At 42.8% G+C, this 20,946-nt stretch overlaps 1 protein-coding gene across 6 annotated transcripts in view; it reads left to right on the forward strand.

Moving 5' to 3' along the window:
* The window catches only part of tnk2b (tyrosine kinase, non-receptor, 2b), a 232,674-nt gene that overhangs the window by 133,279 nt on the left and 78,449 nt on the right, over positions 1-20,946 (forward strand). The window contains exon 1 of one of the 6 annotated variants that reach the window (XM_070883930.1): positions 1,665-2,009. The exons of 4 other annotated variants lie outside the window; for them this stretch is intronic. In XM_070883930.1, the coding sequence (XP_070740031.1) occupies positions 1,947-2,009 (63 nt within the window). In that variant the 5' untranslated portion in view covers positions 1,665-1,946. Of the gene's footprint in view, positions 1-1,664; positions 2,010-15,326; positions 15,349-20,946 lie in introns of those variants that run through there. One more of the 6 variants, XM_070883933.1, reaches the window with a different exon arrangement.

The raw sequence follows: 20,946 nt of genomic DNA on the forward strand, positions 1-20,946 counted from the left end.
CCTTCTTGAAGGTACGCTAGTTGTGGAGTAGCAGAGTGGCTGTTTGATTGTTCCTGGGGGCTGGTTTGGTTGCTTTCTGTTCTGCTGCTCCAGCTCCTGCTCTGTTGCATTGTTCCCTTCGTCTCCAAGTACTAGGGCCCTAAATTTGCGGTGGGGAATACTGGCAGCGTTCGCCGTTATTACCCATCTTCAGGATTTTGTGCATGCGCATCTAAATGCCGGGACCCTGAAGCTGCGGTCATTCACTACTCCGTCACTGGCTGCGCTGTCTACCCACCCCCTCTCCATAGCTGCCAATTATTGAAACTAATGAAAGCTTGGTCTTTTTTTGCGGTAATATTGCTGTTCAGTACCCCATTAAATGTTGAGCCTTGTTGGAATAGGTGTAACTGGGGTTTTAACAGCGTATTGACTGGTAAACAAATGTGCTGGGCTTAGAAAACTAATTTTTATATTTGTGGAGTGTCAAATTTCTCCATTCTGATTACAATTTTTAAAAAACAATAAAAGAAAAGTTTGTTCATGATATTTCAGCTTCTACCTTATCCCCATGTGAGAATCCCAATCTTTATTTCACTCTAACATTTTTTAAAAGTCCGGATAAAATCAGCTTCTCGTTTCCTGTCTCTGAGAATTCTGCAATGTGATTGGCTGCTTAGACAGCTTGTTTACGTCACTGCAGCATTGCACTTGGGATTCCCATTACGAGCGCTGAAATCAATTGAACGTCGAAAAAGGCAAACTTCTTGCCGCAGAGATCGCAAGGATTTAGGGCCAGCGGTTAGCGCCTTTGCTTTGCTGGTTGTGGGGGGTGGCCGTATGTGAGGAGGCGCGGAGAATCGGCTTCAAATTATGAGCCTATATGTTTATAGATCAAGTGGCTCTAAATTGTTATTTTTTTAAATCTAAAAATTGCTGCTGTTACACTTTAAGATATAAATATGAATAGTCCCACTCCATAACGTATCTCAGAAACTGGGGCGATCTGTTGCAGAATCTATATTCTCTTGCTTGAGAGTTTTGTTGGGTTTGCAGAATTCTCGCGGCCTTGTCTATAATGGAGTCACTGAAAGTCTTGAATCATTAAAGCTCTACCATCACGCTAAAATGCAGGGCAAATCTGTTTCCATCTGTTTACAAATGCATGGTTTGGTGTATATTACATTGAAACAGTATCACTTGAATGTGATTACATTTTGATGAAAATTACACATTTGACAGCTGGCTCTTTAAAGAATAAAGAGCAATTCTCATCAAACAGCTTCTGTTAAAACACGGTCCCTTTAAATTGAATGGAGACTGGGGAGTGCACAGCTGAGAGTTTCTCTGTTTCTGACTGATTTCACTGGGGGTTTAGACAATAAACCGCAGGTTAGCCTTCTCCAGCTTTAAATGCAGGGCTGGAGTACAGCACTGCTTTATCTTGTGAGCTCCTGTGCTGGTTGGGGGGTGGCGGTATGTGAGGAGGCGTGGAGAATCGCCTTGTTAAACCATCAGCTGAGGGGCCCACAGGAAATGAACTCTCCATCCTCCAGTTAATATTGACCTCCTGGCTTCGGTCCAAATTGTGCTGCAGTTGAATAGCAGAGCAGCAGAGTTTTACCATTCAGTACTCGGTCGACTCCTGCAGTGTATGGCAGCTTTGAGACGAATGTTATTGGAGAAAGCTGCTGTTTATTCCATCGACAAGGAAAGAAATCACTTGAGTCGTGAACAGTGAGCATGCAAAACGAGTTCTGCATTTATAATTCCAAGAAAACGGAAAATGTTGGGATGTAGAATTGTGCCCCTGAGAAAAAGCGGCAGTTTTCCATGTCATGGGAAGTTGAGGAATTTTTACTCCAGGGAGAGTGGAATGGATAAGTTAGAATTCTGGAGTTGCTTAAAGGGAGAACATTGTAAACTTGACAACTAAGAAAGTAAAGGAAACAGAACACGGCACAGGCATGCGTCGTTTTGACAAGCTGAAGAGATCCATTCCTTTTCTGGCACGTTTTCATGTTTATAAAGTAAGTTGGGTGGTTTTGATATTTTTTTTGTATGCAATTACTAGCAGTTGTTGACGGGCCTAGATTTAAAAAATTGAAAAGTGCTACTTTTCCTAAGACTGGTGAGTAGCAGAAGAGAATTCACTTATGTCGCACATACACCTGACATGAGTGAATACCAGTGTGTACATGTGTATCCCATATCTGGATATATGCTCATTTGCTGTATGTTATTATGGCAACCTCATAATGAAGGTTTCAGTGCAATGTGTGCAGGTACCTTTGCCTGGTGTGGAGCTTAACACATTTAGGGATGCAATTTTCTCTGCTCACTAATGCAGCTACAAGATAGTTTTCTCTGTTTTGCATTTACACAAACTTTTTCATTTATGTTAACAACCAAAGGAAACTATATCCCTTAGTGTCATAAAAGTCACATCAGCAGCTGTAAAACATCCTATGGCTTAGTTGAGAAGTCACTACAAAGAATGATTTAAAAAAAGTAGTTTAAAAGAAATAACTTGCTGATTGTTTTCTGTGAAGTGTTCCCTAGCTGGCCCATAACTGATTTTCCCTCACGGTGAAGATAATTTGTTTAGAAGCCACTTGAAATCTTTAAAATGTGAACATTTCTTGTAACGCTAGTCCACTGGAGGACAGCTGATCTAATGGGAAGTGGATTACTGATTTGATGCTAAACTTTATCAGCAACCAATCGATCGATGCTGATGGGGTTTCAGGAATTATCTCTTGGGTTGAGCTGGTTACAGTTTAAAAGAAGAAAGCTGCAAGTGCAGAAAATCTGAACTCGAGTCACAAAAGGCCGGAAATACACAGCAGGTCTTTTATAAAGAAAAGACAGCTAAATGTTCCATTTGTAAATGCTCATCCGGTCAGATCTGCACTTTAAACGTTCATCTACCTTTTTTCAGATACTGACTTTTGTGTGTTTGCAGCTATTTGGTTTTTTTTCTGAGCACCAGTCATATTTGTTTATCTCTCTCTCTCTCCCCCTCTCAATTCTCTTGCCCTCTCCTCAGACAATTCAACCATAGCTGTGTTCGATCCTGTCCTCGCTCAACCTCCACATGTTCTCTTTCCAACAGGAGCCGCTAAATGATAATCAGGAATGGGAACCCTGCCTAATTTTTATCCTTCTTCCCTCGTTTGCTCATCAAGTGTATACTGACCTAAATTTTCTGTGTCTATGCTGTCAGCAAGCTACCTCACCTGCCCCTAGCTAGTATTGGAAAATTGCAGACGTATTGCCCATGATTTTCCAACCTTGGACAGAAAATCACAGGCAACGTACCCAAAATTTCGCACTGTACTCTGGTGGCAGGCAAGGCACCTCGCTGTAGACATAGAAAAGTTAACCCTATGTTAACCTCCAGTATGTAAAGCATAAAGTAAAATGAAAATGTGGAGGGCAGGGAGAATTACATTTTGTGCCCAATATTCTCCTATTGTTTATTGGGTAAAAAACTACTATAATATATTGAATAACTGATTTAAAAAAAAAAGTCAATTCCTTGCCCCAGTGGATATCTGCTGGATGAGATCCCCACCCCAGAATACTCCTTGGTGGTGTTACTGATGTTGAGGTGCTCCTGGCCTGTGTTTATTGTGATGGGGGCCACTGCTATCTCTTTAATCTCTTTAATCTCTACAACCTTCAAAGTTATCTGCGCTCCTCCAATTCTGGTCTCTTGAGCATCCCCGATTTTAATCGCTCCACCATTGGCGATCGTATCTTCAGCTGCCAAGTCCATAAGCTCTGGAATTCCCTCTCTAAAATTACACAAATTAGGGTTGTATTCCCTAGAATTTAGAAGGTTAAGGGGTGATCTGAGCAAAATTTTCAAGATATTAAGGGAAACAGATAGGGTAGTTAGAAAGAAACCAGTTCCATTGGTTGGGAATTCTCGGACTAGGGGGCATAGTCTAAAAATTAGTCAGAACTTTCAGGAGTGAAATTAGGAAGTTACACACACAGGGCGGTAGAAGTTTGGAACTCTCTTCCACCTACAGCAATTGATGCTAGATCAATTGTTCATTTTAAATCGGAGATTGATAGCTTTCTGTTAACCAAAGGTATTAAGGGATGGACCTATGGCGGGTATATGGAGTTAGATCACAGATCAGCCATGATCTCATTGAATGGCGGAGCAGGCTCAAGGAGCTGAATGGCCTAATCCTGTTCCTAAACCTCTCTTTCCTCCTTTAAGACTCTCCTTAGGTCATCTGTCCTAATATTTTGTTTCATAATGCTCCTGTGAAGTGCCTTGGGACATTTTACTACGTTAAAGGTGCTATTTAAATGCAAGTTGTTGCTTTGAATCATCCTGCCAATCAATCTGAAGGCATCTAACCCCAGTGCAGGTTGAACCTCCTTTACCCGGAACCCTCGGGACCTGGCCTGTTCTGGATAAGGGATTTTTCCGGACGAGGGATGGTCACGTTAAATTGGATGGTACAGGTACTAAGCAAGGGGATATTGGAGTGCAGCAGAGAGATCATGGAGGGTGGGGGGGCGGTGGATTGTGGGGTCAGGCCAGCGATTGCGGGAGTCGGCAGTGAGGAAAGACTTCAATTTGTTTACGTCAAAATTCTGCGTATACGCCACCCGGTGGCCGGGAATGGTTCTGGACGAGGGGTGGTCCTGGATAAGGGAGTTCTGGATAAGGGAGGTTCAACCTGTACCAACTAGGTTTGCAGGGTGCAGTTATTCTGGTGATGGTTTAGGAGATAATGTCAAATCATTGGCGAATGAATACATCAGTGAGGTCATGTGATACAACTGCAGCGACATGGGATGCAGATGGTGTGGGTGGTGATTCAGTGAAAGAAATGGAAAGCAAAGCCGGAGAGCAAGCAGATCAGAGCAAAGTGGAGGAAATCAAACAGCAAGACAGGTGTGGAGCAGATGGGAGGAAGTGTACAAAAACAACTTTGAGGCAGCCAACAAACTGGAAGAGAATAAGGATAGCAAGAGTAGAAAAGATTGCATAATTATCAGCTGTTGTATCTGTTTGGGTTTGAGGGTTATTTTCTGTAGGTTTTATGCCGTTGATTTCTTTGGTTGTGAGGAATGGAGCAGTGATGTATGCACACCTATTGATTGTATCTCACTGCACCTGTAGTATAAAAGTACAGTGAAAAAGGCCCAAAGAGCACAACCTCTGCATCAATATCATCCGTATTACACAATGAGTAAAATGTCTGTGACTCCGAGTGCTATTGTATCCCCATGGTTGCACTTTGTAGCTAGTAACTGCACGAACCATTGGCAAGTTAAGGGTAGCCTGTGTCAGATACTAATCAGAGGTCCCGTTATGTCATGCTGATCTGTATCAGGCACACTTTTATCTGAGGGCTATTTTTAAAATGACAGAAGTGAGATGAATATTGAAAGGGGGAAATGCAGCGAATGGTACTAATTTAAGGCCTTCACCTTGTTGAAAAAAATCCCTTTGAATTGACCATGTTTGTGGAAAAGGATGTCACATTATATCAGTTCATTAGCCACATTTGTTTTGTCCATTTTGTTGGAGAGATCCTTCAGCAGGGTTTTCCTTGGTGTCCTGTCTCTGGCTGAGGCTACAGCTGTTGCAAGTTATTGTTTTTCAGACTGGGTAGATGAGATTCTTGTATTTTACCAATCTGGCACAGTGGATCTTCATATGCCTGTGGAGAGAGTCAGCAGCTTTCACATCATCACATCTTATTTAAATACTAATAAAGTTGCTTTCTGTGTGTATTCTTGAGCAATCAAAGCTGTGTTGAATATAAGAGGTCAGATTTTTCTCGGAGGGTGGGGTGTTTCATTTCAAGTGCAAATTTTTGAACATTGGCTCTTTTCTTCTGAACTCTCAACCTTGTCTGCACTCTTTCCCTTGTGCCCCCCCCACACACACACACACGTCTATCAGCGTGACATTTCATTTCCTGTATACTGTATGCTCAGGGTCTGTCCAAGTGAAAATTGCCAACCTAGTGCTAATTTGTAGTGCACTTGGAGAACTTTGTGCCGCAGAATGTTCACTTTGGACTGGTACCGTCTCTTCAAACCAGGGCAGGATTTGAAGCTGTGTCTTATCCCATTGACAGATTTGTTTCAAAATCTACTGCTTTTCCTTGTCTGTCCATCACTTCCTGCTATCACTGCACTGCTAATAGGAATGGAAAGACAATCTTTCAATTGGCACATGACTTGGATGTGGGTGTACAGGGCACAATTTCAACATTTGCAGATGACCCAAAGTTGGAAGTATAATGAACAGTGAGGAGGATAGTGATAGACTTCAAGAGGACATAGACAGGCTGGTGGGCTGGGCAGTCAAGTGGCAGATGAAATGTAATGCAGAAAATTGTGAAATTATACATTTTGGTCGAAAGAATGAGGAGAGGAAATCTAAACTGAAGGGTACAATCCTAAAGGGGGTGCATGAACAGAGAGGCCTAGGGGTATATGTGCACAAATCGTTGAAGGTGGCTTGGCAGGTTGAGAAAGCAGTTAAAAAAGCTTATAGGATCCTGGGCTTCATAAATAGAGGCACAGAGAACAAAAGCGTGGAAATTATGACGAACCTGTATAAAACACTGATTCGGCCTCAACTGGAGTATTATGTCCAATTCTAGGCACCGCACTTTAGGAAGGCCTTAGAGAGGGAGCAGAAAAGATTTACAAGAATGATTCCAGGGATGAGGGACTTCAGTGATGTGGATAGACTGGAGAAGCTGGGGTTGTTCTCCTTGGAGCAGAGAAGATTGAGAGGAGATTTGATAAAGATGTTCAAAATCATCATGGGTCTGGATAGAGAGAAACTGTTCCCATTGGCAGAAGGGTCGAGAACCAGAGGACACAGATTTAAAGTGATTGGCAAAAGAACCAAAGGCGACATAAGAATAACCTTTTTCACAGCGAGTAGTTAGGCTCTGGAATGCACTGCCTGAAAGGGTGATGGAGGCAGAGTCAATCACGGCTTTCAAAAGGGCATTGGATAAGTACCTGAAGGGAAAAAATTGCAGGGCTACGGGGAAAGGGCAGGGGAGTGGGACTGGCTAGGGTGCTCTTGCAGGGAGCTGGACGGGCTGAATGGCTGCCTTCCGTGCTGTAACCATCCTATGCATGTACCTGTGAAAGTATACGTTTGTTTTAGGTCTTGTGCACCGTGTATTTTCCCTGACTAAGAACGCGAGCCTGTTCCACAGCATTTATTTCATTTGTCTTTCCTTCAGTCAGCAGCGCTGTAAAATAACAAAGGGCAGCTCAGTTGACTCCAGAGGTTCTGGGCTTTTAAGAAGTAGAGAGGGGAGAAACGGGGTGGGGGAGATATATATGACGTGGTAGCAGATCAGCTGGTCCATTAAACCTCATGATGACTAGACACCTCCCATTCCACCAACCCTGCCCGACCCTGCAGCCATGTAATGTTCTGGGAGAGGCAGAAAACCCCAGGGCCAATAAAGGAAAGAAGACTGTGGAAAATTCCTCTCTGACCTCTTCAGGCGATTGAAACCCGTCCAGGAGGTCACATGGACCAAGTGTTATCTGTAAATCCACTTACCTTGTATATGATGCGATCTCTTCCATTTCAGAAAAGAGGATGACAAACTGAATTTTCCAGATGATTACTGAGATCTGTTCTGAGTGCTTCATAAGCAGTAAAGATTGTGGATGAGTGCGCCAGCAGCCAATGTTGGCCTGTTTTGTTAACCGGCTGCATAATCAAAAATATTTAGCCAGAGGAGGCGTTGAATAGTCCACTTCAAGAGATGATTGCTCGTGACCACTCCGTTTCCTGCTGGGCTGACTGTAATTGGCGCAGTATTTTTGACTGTACCGTTGTTTGTGTAGAATGCGAGACTTGCAGATAACAAACTTGGTCGATACTCACAAAATCAAATTCATTTGCTCAGTGTGAAATGTGCCACATAGAGCAAAGCTGCTTAAAGCCATTTTACAGAACAGTAACAGCACTGTGCTTTTGGGGAAGAAACACTTTACTCCCAGCTGCATCATTCATACTTCAAGATGGCCTACACAGAAGTGGATTATATTCTAGCAAGTTCAGTGCTCGTCTTAAAAGCTGAAGTAGCGAGAAAGATAAAATCCTTGTGTTTGCACACTGATTTCCTTTATTGAGCTGGACCAGTCTATACTCTGTGGTTAAAGCTAGTGTTATGTTATTACTCCAATGGTAGTTTTAATGAATGAGTGTATTAGGCTTAAAGTGGCTCTTCCATTCATCCATAGTCAGTGTAGTATTATGAATAGTTGCTTTTTTTATGTACAAGTGCTAACTGTGATTGAGCCCCATAGTGTACATTATTGTCCCAAAGGTTACAGAACTCACTGTGAGTGAGTTATAGGCTAAGAATATTCGATTTCATATTCATTTTTTGAGGGGAGTTTGGTAGGCTGTTTATTATTTACAACTTAAAAAGTGCTGTCAGTATTGATTCTAGCATGTCCTTTGTACAACATTAATTTAAATGGCAGGAAGCTTTTGTGGGGGTTGATTTCTCCAGCCTCTGTTCTGTTACCTGCTGAATTCATTCATTCCAGACTTATTTTCCTCTGGATTGTCCTCTGCAATTGGGTGGGATAGCAGCAGAAAACCACAAGATCGGGCTCCAAGGATTACCACTGCCTCCCTGCCCTGAGCTTCACTTCTCGCACCCTGAAAGTAAACGAGCACAAAATATAAAAACAGATAGTAAGAGTTTCTACATAAAAAGGAAAAGAGTGGCTAAAATAAATGTTGGTCCCCTGGAGGATGAGACTTGGGGAATTAATAATGGAGAACAGGGAATGGCAAAGATGTTGAACAAATATTTTGTATTGGTCTTCTTGGTAGAAGACACTAAAAACATCCCAATAGTGGATAATCAAGGGGCTATAGGAAGGGATGAACTTAATACAATTACTATCACTAAAGAAGTAGTACTCGGCAAAATAATGGGACTAAAGGCGGACAAGTCCCCTGGACCTGATGGCTTGCATCCTAGGGTCTTAAAAGAAATGGCTGCAGAGATAGCGGATGCATTGGTTGTAATCTACCAAAATTCCCTGGATTCTGGGACGGTCCCAGCGGATTGGAAAACCGCAAATTTAACGCCCCTATTTAAAAAAAGGAGGCAGACAAAAAGCAGGAAACAGTAGACCAGTTAGCCTAACATTTGTCGTTGGGAAAATGCTGGAGTCCATTATTAAGGAAGCAGTAGCGGGACATTTGGAAAAGCATGATTCAGTCAAGCAGAGTCAGCATGGTTTTATGAAAGGGAAATCATGTTTGACAAATTTGCTGGAGTTCTTTTGAGGATGTAACGAGCAGGGTGGATAAAGGGGAACCAGTGGATGTGGTGTATTTGGATTCCCAGAAGTCATTCGATAAAGTGCCACATAAACGGTTGCTGCACAAGATAAAAGTTCACAGGGTTAGGGGTAATATATTAGCATGGATAGAGGATTGGCTAACTAACAGAAAACAGAGAGTCAGGATAAATGGGTCATTTTCTGGTTGGCAAACAGTAACTAGTGGGGTGCCGCAGGAATCGGTGTTGGGTCCTCAACTATTTACAATCTAAATTAATGATTTGGATGAAGGGACCGAGTGTAATGTAGCCATGTTTGCTGATAATACAAAGATGGGTGAGAAAGCAAATTGTGAGGAGGACACAAAAATTGTGCAAAGGGATATAGACAGGCTAAGTGAGTGGGCAAAAATTTGGCAGATGGAGTGTAATGTGGGACAATGTGAGGTTATCCATTTTGTCAGAAAAAAATAGAAAAGCAAATTATAATTTAAATGGAGAACAATTGCAAAGTGCTGCAGAACAGAGGGACCTGGGAGTCCTTGTGCATGAAACACAAAAAGTTAGTATGCAGGTACAGCAAGTGATCAGGAAGGCAAATGGAATGTTGGCCTTTATTGCAAGGGGGATAGAGTATAAAAGCAGAGAAGTCCTGCTACAACTGTACAGGGTATTGGTGAGGCCACACCTAGAGTACTGTATACAGTTTTGGTCTCCATATTTAAGGAAGGATATACTTGCATTGGAGGCTGTTCAAAGAAGGTTCACTAGGTTAATTGTGGAGATATGGGGGTTGACTTATGAAGATAGTTTGAGTAGGTTGGGCCTATACTCATTGTAGTTCAGAAGAATGAGAGGTGATTTTATTGAAACATATAAGGTAATGAGGGGGCTCGACAAGGTGGATGCAGAGAGGATATTTCCACTCATAGTAAAATTAGGGGCCGCCCATTTAAAACTGAGATGAAGAGGAATTTCTTCCCTGAGGGTTGTAAATCTGTGGAATTCTCTGCCCCAGAGAGCTGTGGAGGCTAGGATATTGAATATATTTAAGGCAGAGATACAGATTTTTGAGCGATAAAGGAGTAAAGGGTTATGGAGAGCGGGCGGGGAAGTGGAGCTGAGTCCATGATCAGATCAGCCATGACATTGAATGGCGGAGCAGGCTCGAGGGGCCAGGTGGCCTACTCCTGCTCCTATTTCTTATGCTCATCCCCATTGCTGGCCTCCCCTTTCTGGTCTGCTACATTTCAATGATGGTGTGAACGGGCAGGGCTCAGCTTCCTGGCAGGTTTTTCTCCCATTAGCTCTCTAGTCGCCACTCCCTGTTTATTTTTAATGCGGATGAATGCCTCGAATAAAATGCCTTTACGGTAATGTAGCCCCATATTGCAATTGTGGAAAAATTCAATTTTATGTGTCGTGCAATGAACAGCACATGTAACAAATCTTATAATTAGACTTTGGTCAGTATTTCTGTCTGCCCGTATCAAATTAATAGTTAACTGTTAAAATCATATATTTGTGCCAAAATAGAATCATATCCTTCTGCCACCTCAACTGAATTAATTGTGGGTGAGTTTTTAGCTCTTGTTTTGAATCACCAGAGAATGCTCCTGAGAATGAGGAGCATATGGAAGTGGGACATTTGAAAAAACTGTTTTTCACACAACTCAAATGAAGTTTGCTGCCAGCTGACTGTTGTAAAGCACTAGTAGGGTCATCCCGAAATCCACAATAAGTTAAAGTTGTGTGTCGTACAGAGTTGTTTTCTCTGCGATCTGTAATATTCAGTAGTATGTGTCTGTAAGGATTCTAGGATATTGCACCAATATTCTCATGCTCTCAGGTTGAATTTTAATCAGTTTGTAAAGTTGGATACACAGCTTCCCCTTCCTGTTTGCATGACTTTTGGCTTCATTTTCCCGGAAAGACCGTTCATTACAAACAGTTCAGTTGTATCAAGTTTGTGAAGGACTTTCTCATGAGTGAAAGAATGTCTGTTTTAGTTCAGTAGTACCTTGCATGAAATTCTGTTTTATGCATATTGAAGGACTGGAATTTAAAATTCTTATGAAATGCTATGCTGTTATTGGTGATGATCAAGAGGAATATTGTCCTAATGATGTTTAGCTGGATTAAAGAATTCCACCTGCCTTATTTGCTTTATTGACCAGCATGGCAACACAACAATACACCCTTAGTGGAACACAAATAGGTTTGAAAGAGACAGTCTGTCCTTGGTTTAGTGGTAGCACTCTGGCCTCTGACTCAGATGGTCGGGTGCCACACTCCAGAGATTTGCGTACATAACCTAGGCTAGCACTTCAGTGTAGTACTGAGGGAGTGCTGCCTGTCGGAAGTGGCGTCTTTTGGATGAAATCATAGAATGGTAAGTGGGCATAAAATACCCCATGGCACTATTCGAAGAAGAGCAGAGGATGTCCTGGCCAACATTTATCCCTCAACCAACAGCTAAAATAGATCATCTCATTGCTGTTTGTGGAACATTGCTGTTTGTGGGATATGTGCCTATTGGCTGCCTCATTTCCTAGATTGCAACGGGGACCACACTTCAAACTACTTCATTGGTTGTAAAGCACTTTGGGATATCCTGAGGTCATGTAAGGTGCTATATAAACGCAAGTTCATTTTTTCTTTACAATATTTACACCTGTGAAACAGAGCAACTTTGGCAGAAAGAGTAATTGCTTTCCTCCCACTAAATAGGCCAGTTAACACAGATAAAGGCAGATGCTGCTGCACAGTCTCAATAAAGCAGTATTAAACTTAGAGCCTTGTGAAATTAAACAAGAAAGATCTCTGATCTGACCGAGAATCCACCCCCATAGGTTTCTTATCGCACTTCATGTTTTACCTGATGAAAGTACTACTGCAAATCAGTACTTTAGTCATTTATACATTTGGTTACTAAAGATTTATTTATATTGATAGATCTGATTTGACTAAATGTAATATAGTGATTAACCGTTATGAAGATTTTAATCACTTTCTAATCCGATATGTTTATTTGATGCAACACCTTTCCTGTTTGTTGACAATTAAAGTTTTGCATTGTGCACTTATTTCTTTGTCAGTCTTATCTGGTGGGTCTTCAGCGATGTTTGCAGTGTACGCTGAACCGAATAAATGGAGGTATGATTGAGTTTATTAAATCATCTATCACAGGTGGGACTCCTATATCCCGTGAGCCCTGCCTTCATATTCATATTGTGTGCGTTACAGGTTACATATTGTACAGAGGTGTACTTTCCAAGTGATGTAATGTTGTGTAATAAATGCTAATGAGAGGGTTGGGGTGCCTAGAAATGCTTACTGAAGCCTGGTTAGTCTTAGTGATTTATATTGTGGGCGGTGGAAAGTTATATGGTGCATAATATTACTAATTGTACAAATGTATTTGAAAAAACATATCCCTCCTGTGGTTTGCAGATAGTGCAGTTTTAAACCATGTTTTGTTTGAGGAAATATAAACTGAATAGTACAATCCTAAAGGGGGTGCATGAACAGAGAGACCTGGGGGTATATCTGCACAAATCGTTGACAGTGCAGAGCAGGTTGAGAAAGCAATTAAAATAGCTTACTGGATACTGGGCTTCATGAATATAAGTATACAGTACAAAAGTGTGGAAATTATAATGAACCTGTATAAAACACTGGTTCGGCCTCAACTGGAGTATTGTGTCCAATTCTGGGCACCACACTTTAGGAAGGATGTGAAGACCTTAGATAGGGTACAGAAAAGATTTACAAGAATGATTCCAATGATGGACTTCAGTTACATGGATAGACTGGAAAAGCTGGGGTTCTCCTTTAGAGCAGAGATGATTGAGAAGAGATTTGATGGAAGTGTTCAAAATCATGAGGTGTCTGGTCAAAGTAGATAGAGAGAAACTGTTCCCATTGGCAGAAGAGTCGAGAGCCAGAGAACATTGATTTAAGGTAATTGGCAAAAGAACCAAAGGCGACATGAGGAAAAACATTTTTACACAGTGAGTGGTTAGGATCTGGAATACACTGCCCGAAAGACTTGATCACTGCTTTCAAAAGGGTGTTGGCTAAGTACCTGAAAGAAAAATATTTGCAGGGCTACGAGGAATGGGCGTAGGAGTGGGACTAACCGAAGTGCTCTTGCAGAGAGCTGGCACGAGTTCGCCGGGCTGAATGGCCACCTTCTGTGCTGTAACCATTCTATGATTCTAAGTAGACTATATTGGTCCCCTAATAATTGAATTCATTGCTGGAATTTGTGACTTTGCAGGAACTACTTTATCAGGGTTGGGCAACGTGATTTGACAAATTTGATCAAAGTGCAAATTTCTGTCCCAAACCCGGCTTCTGAAGCAGGTTTGCTGCCCCAAGCGATGTGTCTGCAAAGTCACTGCAGTCCACTCACCGTTCTTCATCATGGCTGCAGCTCATCCCTGATGCTGCTGCACCTGCCTCATTACTGGACTGTGCTGCAAGTGAGAAAGTAGGAATTCATTTCCATTCATTATTCTGGAACTCCCTTGTGCAGCATGGAGTTCCATCCCAAAGAGAAGCAGCAATGTCAGCGAGGATCTGTTTGCTGGCATGGTGTGTAGGAGCATGTCCAGAAGGAGGAGTGCCTCTATGAACTGACTGAAGGGGGAGAGTACCTCAGAGAGGGATGGGTTGGAGATCGTGTTTCTGAGAGGAGAGCGGTGCTGTGAGAGGGAAGGTGTTGGAGAGAGTGTCTTTCCGAGAGTACGGTTTGGAGAGAGTCTCTGAGAAGGGGAGAGCGGTGCTGTGAGAGGGAAGGTGTTGGAGAGAGTGTCTCTCCGAGAGTACGGTTTGGAGAGAGTCTCTGAGAAGGGGAGCGTGGTGCTGTGAGAGAGGGAAGGTGTTGGAGAGAGTGTCTCTCCGGGAGTACGGTTTGGAGAGAGTCTCTGAGAAGGGGAGCGTGGTGCTGTGAGAGAGGGCTGGATTTTCAGTTTTTCTGTTTTTGGGGTGATAATAGCGGCGGGGCAGGAAGTTAGCGGCTGGGAATAATTTGCGTTTTAATATTTAAGTTTGGGCATCTGGGCCCTGTGTCGGGGCGCAGCGCTGAGGGAGGAACATGTTGTACACCTCCCTTGGCGCAAGGAAGGGAAGTTTCCGAACTAAAGAACTGCGCTGTGAGCGCTCCGAGAGAGGCCTGGGGAGGGTAAACTTTAAAAAAAAACATTCCTAAAACATTGCCCACGCCACCACAACACAAATCGCACAAACATTTAAAACCGAAAACACTCGCACTTTCGCAGTACACGACCTTGCTCACTGCTGCCGGCAAGGCTGGACCACTCTGATTTCCCAGGCGGTCATTGCGGACGCACTTCCGGGCGGACGGGTCGGGCAAGACTCAAAACTCGCGCCGGTGTCACAACCAGGGACATTCCCAGCGGTGTTGCTCAGCGCCACTGCTAAACCCAACCAGAGGATCGCGGCGGGGCTCTGGAGACCTCACCGCTGCTCCGGGGCAAAACCCAGTGTGCAACGGACCAGAAAATCTATCCCTCAGAGTGTCTGAGTGAGGTAGTGTGTCTCTGCGAGAGGGGAGAAGTAGCTTTTATTGAAGCGATTGGCTGGTTAGTCTGCTAAACTCCAATGTCAGTTATTTTGCCGTTCATAGATTAAAAATCTAGCAACTGTGAAGTAATAAGCAGCTAAATATTAACCAGAATAATCCTTTTTTTTTAAGTAAAAGTTCAAAATGTTCCAGTGAGCATGCTCTGGGTCCCACTGGACATTCACCGCCATTTGAACATGTTGGTGGGGAAAGGGCAGTGGCAGTATTTGGAATTAGTGCATACAATTCTACATTTGCAATCTATGACCCTGCTCACCAAATATTTGATGATACCTCAGCTACTAATACATCCGCCAGTAGAATCTGATGCCTCCTGCTTTAAATAGTAGTCCTGTAAATCCATTTATCAGCAGCAGTAGGTGAAACAACAGCGACAGATGATTCAGTGTCATGACTTACAACCCCATTTCAGCTCTTACTGGAGCCTGTGTGAGTATGGGATGGAGGTAGGATTTGTACAGGTCACCAATCAGGACACCGCGTTGCTGCTCCATATGGGTGGGTTCATTCGCACAGTCAGCAAAACTATGGCACTAACCATCAGTTGTATTTGAGGTAGTGGTGGACTAAATAAGAGCTGAATTTGTGATCTTTAAGCAGAAACCCATGTTTGAAGATTCTGCTGTTTAATGTGAATTTAATTGATCAGAATTGACTCATATTCTGAAACATTATAACGAGCCAGTGGGGCTGAAATTCAGGCCCGCCAGAAAGCTGGTGTACCTACCTATTTTTAAAATGTTTTTACCATCTGGTGCGATGAGGCGGGCTTCCGATCGATTTTCTCCACTTTGCCAGAAAAAGCTCTCGTGGGCACTGCACGGCGGCTCATTGAGTTTTTAAGGTAAATTTCACCTGGAGTGGGATGGAGGTGCGGGAGAGCGGCAGTGCGTGCTTTGATGATGTGCTTGAAGTGGTCAGCAGCAGCGGGGCGCAAGTGGGCACAGTCCGAAAAATCCCCGAGGTGAATTTCAATCGTGGCGGCCGATGGACTCTTAACATGGCGGCCACTCGATTCCACCGAATGGCCGCCGCAAAATGGCGGTAATGGGACTTAACCATGCTCTGAATTTTGGCCCCAGTATCTCCAGTTACTGGTACTCTCTTTTTGATGCTGTAAAACTGAAGCTCAGTAGAGAAAAAAAGTTTGTATAGAAAGAACAACGATGAATGGGGATTAGTATCGGCAGTCAGCTTTGGATATCATTCCCCATTCACAACATCACTCCAGGGGAACTTTATGTATAAAATGTCTGTCTGTGGAAGGTGTCTGAGCAATAGATTTACGTAAAATATAGAAATGAGAGCACTGACAGCATGAGCAATTAAATATATATATATATATATACACAGGATTGAGGCAATTGATTTAATGTCTCCTTTAAACTTTTTAAATCGAGCACTATTTTTTAAAAAAAAAGGTTCATTACTAATTTCAGCATATTCATTGCCTCATTTTTAATTTTTAAATCATGAGTTTCTGCTCCCACTAGTATAGTTGATAGTAATTGTTGCATTTTCTTTTACATTAAATAGGTTTTTTTTAAGTAAATGTTGACTTCCATTAACGTGTTCCGAAGTTGGATATAAATGGGATCCAATACAAAGGGTCATCCTTCGAGGAACCATTAAACAATTTCCTGAATCAATAAAAGGTCTTCGAGGTTCATGCTGTGACCAGGGGTCAGTCTGGAGGCATCATGTTGTCTGACTCCTTCACCGCGCTCTCACAGGAATCTCAGGCTCAGCAACATTTTAGGCAGGAAGAATATTTTGGGATGAAAGTTGCTGGTCTCGAAGGCTCATGGACTTGATTGCTTGGTGAATCTGCACTATAATTGCCTGACTAAACTATTATAAATCTTTAGCTTGTATCCCAGAATATGTGTTGCACTGATGATCAAGTGATTTGGTGATATGGAATAGGAAATTTAACAAGAGAGGTACAAGCACATACTTGTATCCTAATTTGAATGTGACTAAAGTTCTGTTTTTTGATAATTTAGAATATTTAGAAATTAATTAAACGCTTCACGCTGTTGTACCCTTTTCAATTTTCCGATGTGAAATTTGCAACGGTTAGTCAGTGTGCGAGGGGTTAAAGGTCAGCACTTCATCTGTCACATAGCAAAAAGATTTATGTTTCTGAAAGCTCTGCTGTTAAAGCAGGGAGATATGTATTGTTCCTATTTTGTAAAGAGTATGGGTATAGACCGGCTGTGAAGTTGCACAAAGACCGCAGCTGAATACAAGGTTTTTTGCCTGCAGTGATCCACAACTGGGGACCCATTGCGGAGGTTGGTAAGCAGGCCGAGCTGCCTTCCTGACCCCTGAACACCATTAACAATTAACACGTGAAAGAAGAGGAAAGGAAGTGAAGATTGCCATCATCTCTTAAAGCCAGGCTACAGGAACCAATTACAAGTGAATGAGCTGAGGCTGGGTTACCAGCATCTGAAAAGGGCCTCACTGCTTCTTTTGTTCCTGAGCAGACACAGTTCCTCAGAAGGACCTCTGTGGGGACTTGGGAGAAGAGGGAAGTGTTTTGTTTGGAGTGAAGGGCAAATTTTCTCTAGTAATGCTCTTCTTCCGATAATGCTTGCACAGTTTTCTGATCTAAGGTTTTATTTGGTCGTTTTGGCTGCCTGGCATGCACTTAATCACCTTTTTAAAGGAACACTGTTCCCTTTTCCCACTTGCCTGGAGTCATAACGACATGTTTACAGAAACAAATGAAGGCGACATAATTTCTGAAATAAAGATTGATCTGACTTTTAGGAACATAAGCACAAGAGTAGGCCATTCGTCCCCTTGAGCCTGCTTTGGCATTCAGTTAAATCATGGCTGGTCTGTACCTCAACTCCATTTATCCTCCTTAGCTCCATATCCCTTTCCGAACAAGAATCTATCAATTTCTGTTTTTCACTGAAAACTACCTAATTTCAAGTCAGTTTAAGTAAAGTGCCTTCACCTTTATGGGTCTTTGCACCAATGTAGATTGACTGAATTTACTTCTTAAAGGTTAGGTGAGTGGGCAAATGCATGGCAGATGCAGTATAATGTGGATAAATGTTAGGTTATCCACTTCGGTGGTAAAAACAGAGAGACAGACTATTATCTGAATGGTGACAGATTAGGAAAAGGGGAGGTACAACAAGACCTGGGTGCCATGGTACGTCAGTTATTGAAGGTTGGCATGCAGGTACAGCAGGCGGTTAAGAAAGCAAATGGCATGTTGGCCTTCATAGCGAGGGGATTTGAGTACAGGGGCAGGGAGGTGTTGCTACAGTTGTACAGGGCCTTGGTGAGGCCACACCTGGAGTATTGTGTCTAGTTTTGGTCTCCTAACTTGAGGAAGGATATTCTTGCTATTGAGGGAATGCAGCGAAGGTTCACCAGACTGATTCTCGGGATGGCGGGATTGACCTATCAAGAAAGACTGGATCAACTGGGCTTGTATTCACTGGAGTTCAGACGAATGAGAGGGGATCTCATAGAAACGTTTAAAATTCTGACGGGTTTAGACAGGTTAGATGCAGGAAGAATGTTCCCAATGTTGGGGAAGTCCAGAACCAGGGGTCACAGTCTAAGGATAAGGGGTAAGCCATTTAGGACCGAGATGAGGAGAAACTTCTTCACCCAGAGAGTGGTGAACCTGTGGAATTCTCTACCACAGAAAGTTGTTGAGGCCAATTCACTAAATGTATTCAAAAAGGAGTTAGATGTAGTCATTACTACTAGGGGGATCAAGGGGTATGTCGAGGATGCAGGAATGGGGTACTGAAGTTGCATGTTCAGCCATGAACTCATTGAATGGCGGTGCAGGCTCGAAGGGCCGAATGGCCTTCTCCTGCACCTATTTTGTATGTTTCTAAAACAGGAGGTGGTTCCTTCTCTGTAGCCAGGGGTCACAGTCTAAGGATAAGGGGTAAGCTATTTAGGACCGAACTTCTTCACTCAGAATTGTGAACCTGTGGAATTCTCTACCACAGAAAGTTGTTGAGGCCAGTTCGTTAGATATATTCAAAAGGGAGTTAGATGTGGCCAAACCGGACGGTCTGCACCTGGGCAGGACCGGATTCAGTGTCTTAGGGGGAGTGTTTGCTAGTGCTGTTGGGGAGGGGTTAAACTAATATGGCAGGGGGATGGGAAGCTATGCAGGGAGACAGAGGAAAGTAGAATGGGGGGAGAAGCAAAAGATAGAAAGAAGAAAAGTAAAAGTGAAGGGCAGAGAAACCCAAGTCAAAAAGCAAAAAGGGCCACATTACAGCAAAATTCTAAAGGGGCAAAAGTGTGTCAAAAAGACAAGCCTGAAGGCTCTGTGCCTCAATGCGAGGAGTATTCGCAATAAGGTGGACGAATTAACTGCGCAGATAGCAGTTAACGGATATGATGTAATTGGCATCACGGAGACATGGCTCCAGGGTGACCAAGGCTGGGAACTCAACATCCAGGGGTATTCAACATTCAGGAAGGATAGACAGAAAGGAAAAGGAGGTGTGGTGGCGTTGCTGGTTAAAGAGGAAATTAATGCAATAGTAAGGAAGGACATTTGCTTGGATGATGTGGAATCTGTATGGGTGGAGCTACAGAGTACCAGAGGGCAGAAAACGCTAGTGGGAGTTGTGTACAGACCACCATACAGTAGTAGTGAGGTTGGGGACAACATCAAATAAGAAATTAGGGATGTGTGCAATAAAGGTACAGCAGTTATCATGGGCGACTTTAATCTACATAATAGATTGGGCTAACCAAACTGGTAGCAATACGGTGGAGGAGGATTTCCTGGAGTGTATTAGGGATGGTTTTTTAGACCAATATGTCGAGGAGCCAACTAGAGGGCTGGCCATCCTAGACTGGGTGATGTGTAATGAGAAAGGACTAATTAGCAATCTTGTTGTGCGAGGCCCCTTGGGGAAGAGTGACCATAATATGGTAGAATTCTTTATTAAGACAGTCCGAGAGTGTGCGCATGAAGGATGACGGTTCAGAGACTAGGGTCCTGAACTTAAGGAAAGGTAACTTCGATGGTATGGGGCATGAATTGGCTAGAATAGACTGGCGAGTGATACTTAAAGGGTTGACGGTGAATAGACAATGGCAAACATTTAAAGATCTCATGGATGAACTTCAACAATTGTACATCCCTGTCTGGAGTAAAAATAAAACGGGGAAGGTGGCTCAACTGTGGCTAACAAGGGAAATTAAGGATAGTGTTAAATCCAAGGAAGAGGCATATAAATTGGCTAGAAAAAGCAGAAAACTTGAGGACTGGGAGAATTTTATAATACAGCAGAGGAGGACAAAGGGTTTATTAGGAGGGGGAAAATAGAGTATGAGAGGAAGCTTGCTGAGAACATAAAAACTGACTGCAAAAGCTTCTATAGATATGTGAAGAGAAAAAGATTAGTGAAGACAAGCGTAGGTCCCTTGCAGTCAGATTCAGGTGAATTTATAATGGGGAACAAAGAAATGGCGGATCAGTTAAACAAATACTTTGGTTCTGTCTTCACGAAGGAAGACACAAATAACCTTCCGGAAATACTAAGGGACCGAGGGTCTAGTGAGAAGGAGGCACTGAAGGAAATCCTTATTAGGTGGGAAATTGTATTAGGAAAATTAATGGGATTGAAGGCCGATAAATCCCCGGGACCTGATGGTCTGCATCCCAGAGTACTTAAGGAAGTAGCCCTAGAAATAGTGGATGCATTGGTGATCATTTTCCAACAGTCTTATCGACTCTGGATCGGTTCCTATGGACTGGACGGTAGCTAATGTAACACCACTTTTTAAGAAGGCAGGGAGAGAGAAGGTGGGTAATTATAGACTGGTTAGCCAGATATCAGTACTGGGGAAAATGTTGGAATCAATTATTAAAGATGAAATAGCAGCACATTTCGAAAGCTGTGATGGGATCGGTCTAAGTCAGCATGGATTTATGAAAGGGAAATTCTGCTTGACAAATCTTCTAGAATTTTTTGAGGATGTAACTAGTAGAGTGGACAAGGGAGAACCAGTGGATGTGGT

The sequence above is a fragment of the Pristiophorus japonicus genome, chromosome 6 (assembly GCF_044704955.1).
Source record: "Pristiophorus japonicus isolate sPriJap1 chromosome 6, sPriJap1.hap1, whole genome shotgun sequence".
Lineage (NCBI taxonomy): Eukaryota > Metazoa > Chordata > Chondrichthyes > Pristiophoridae > Pristiophorus > Pristiophorus japonicus.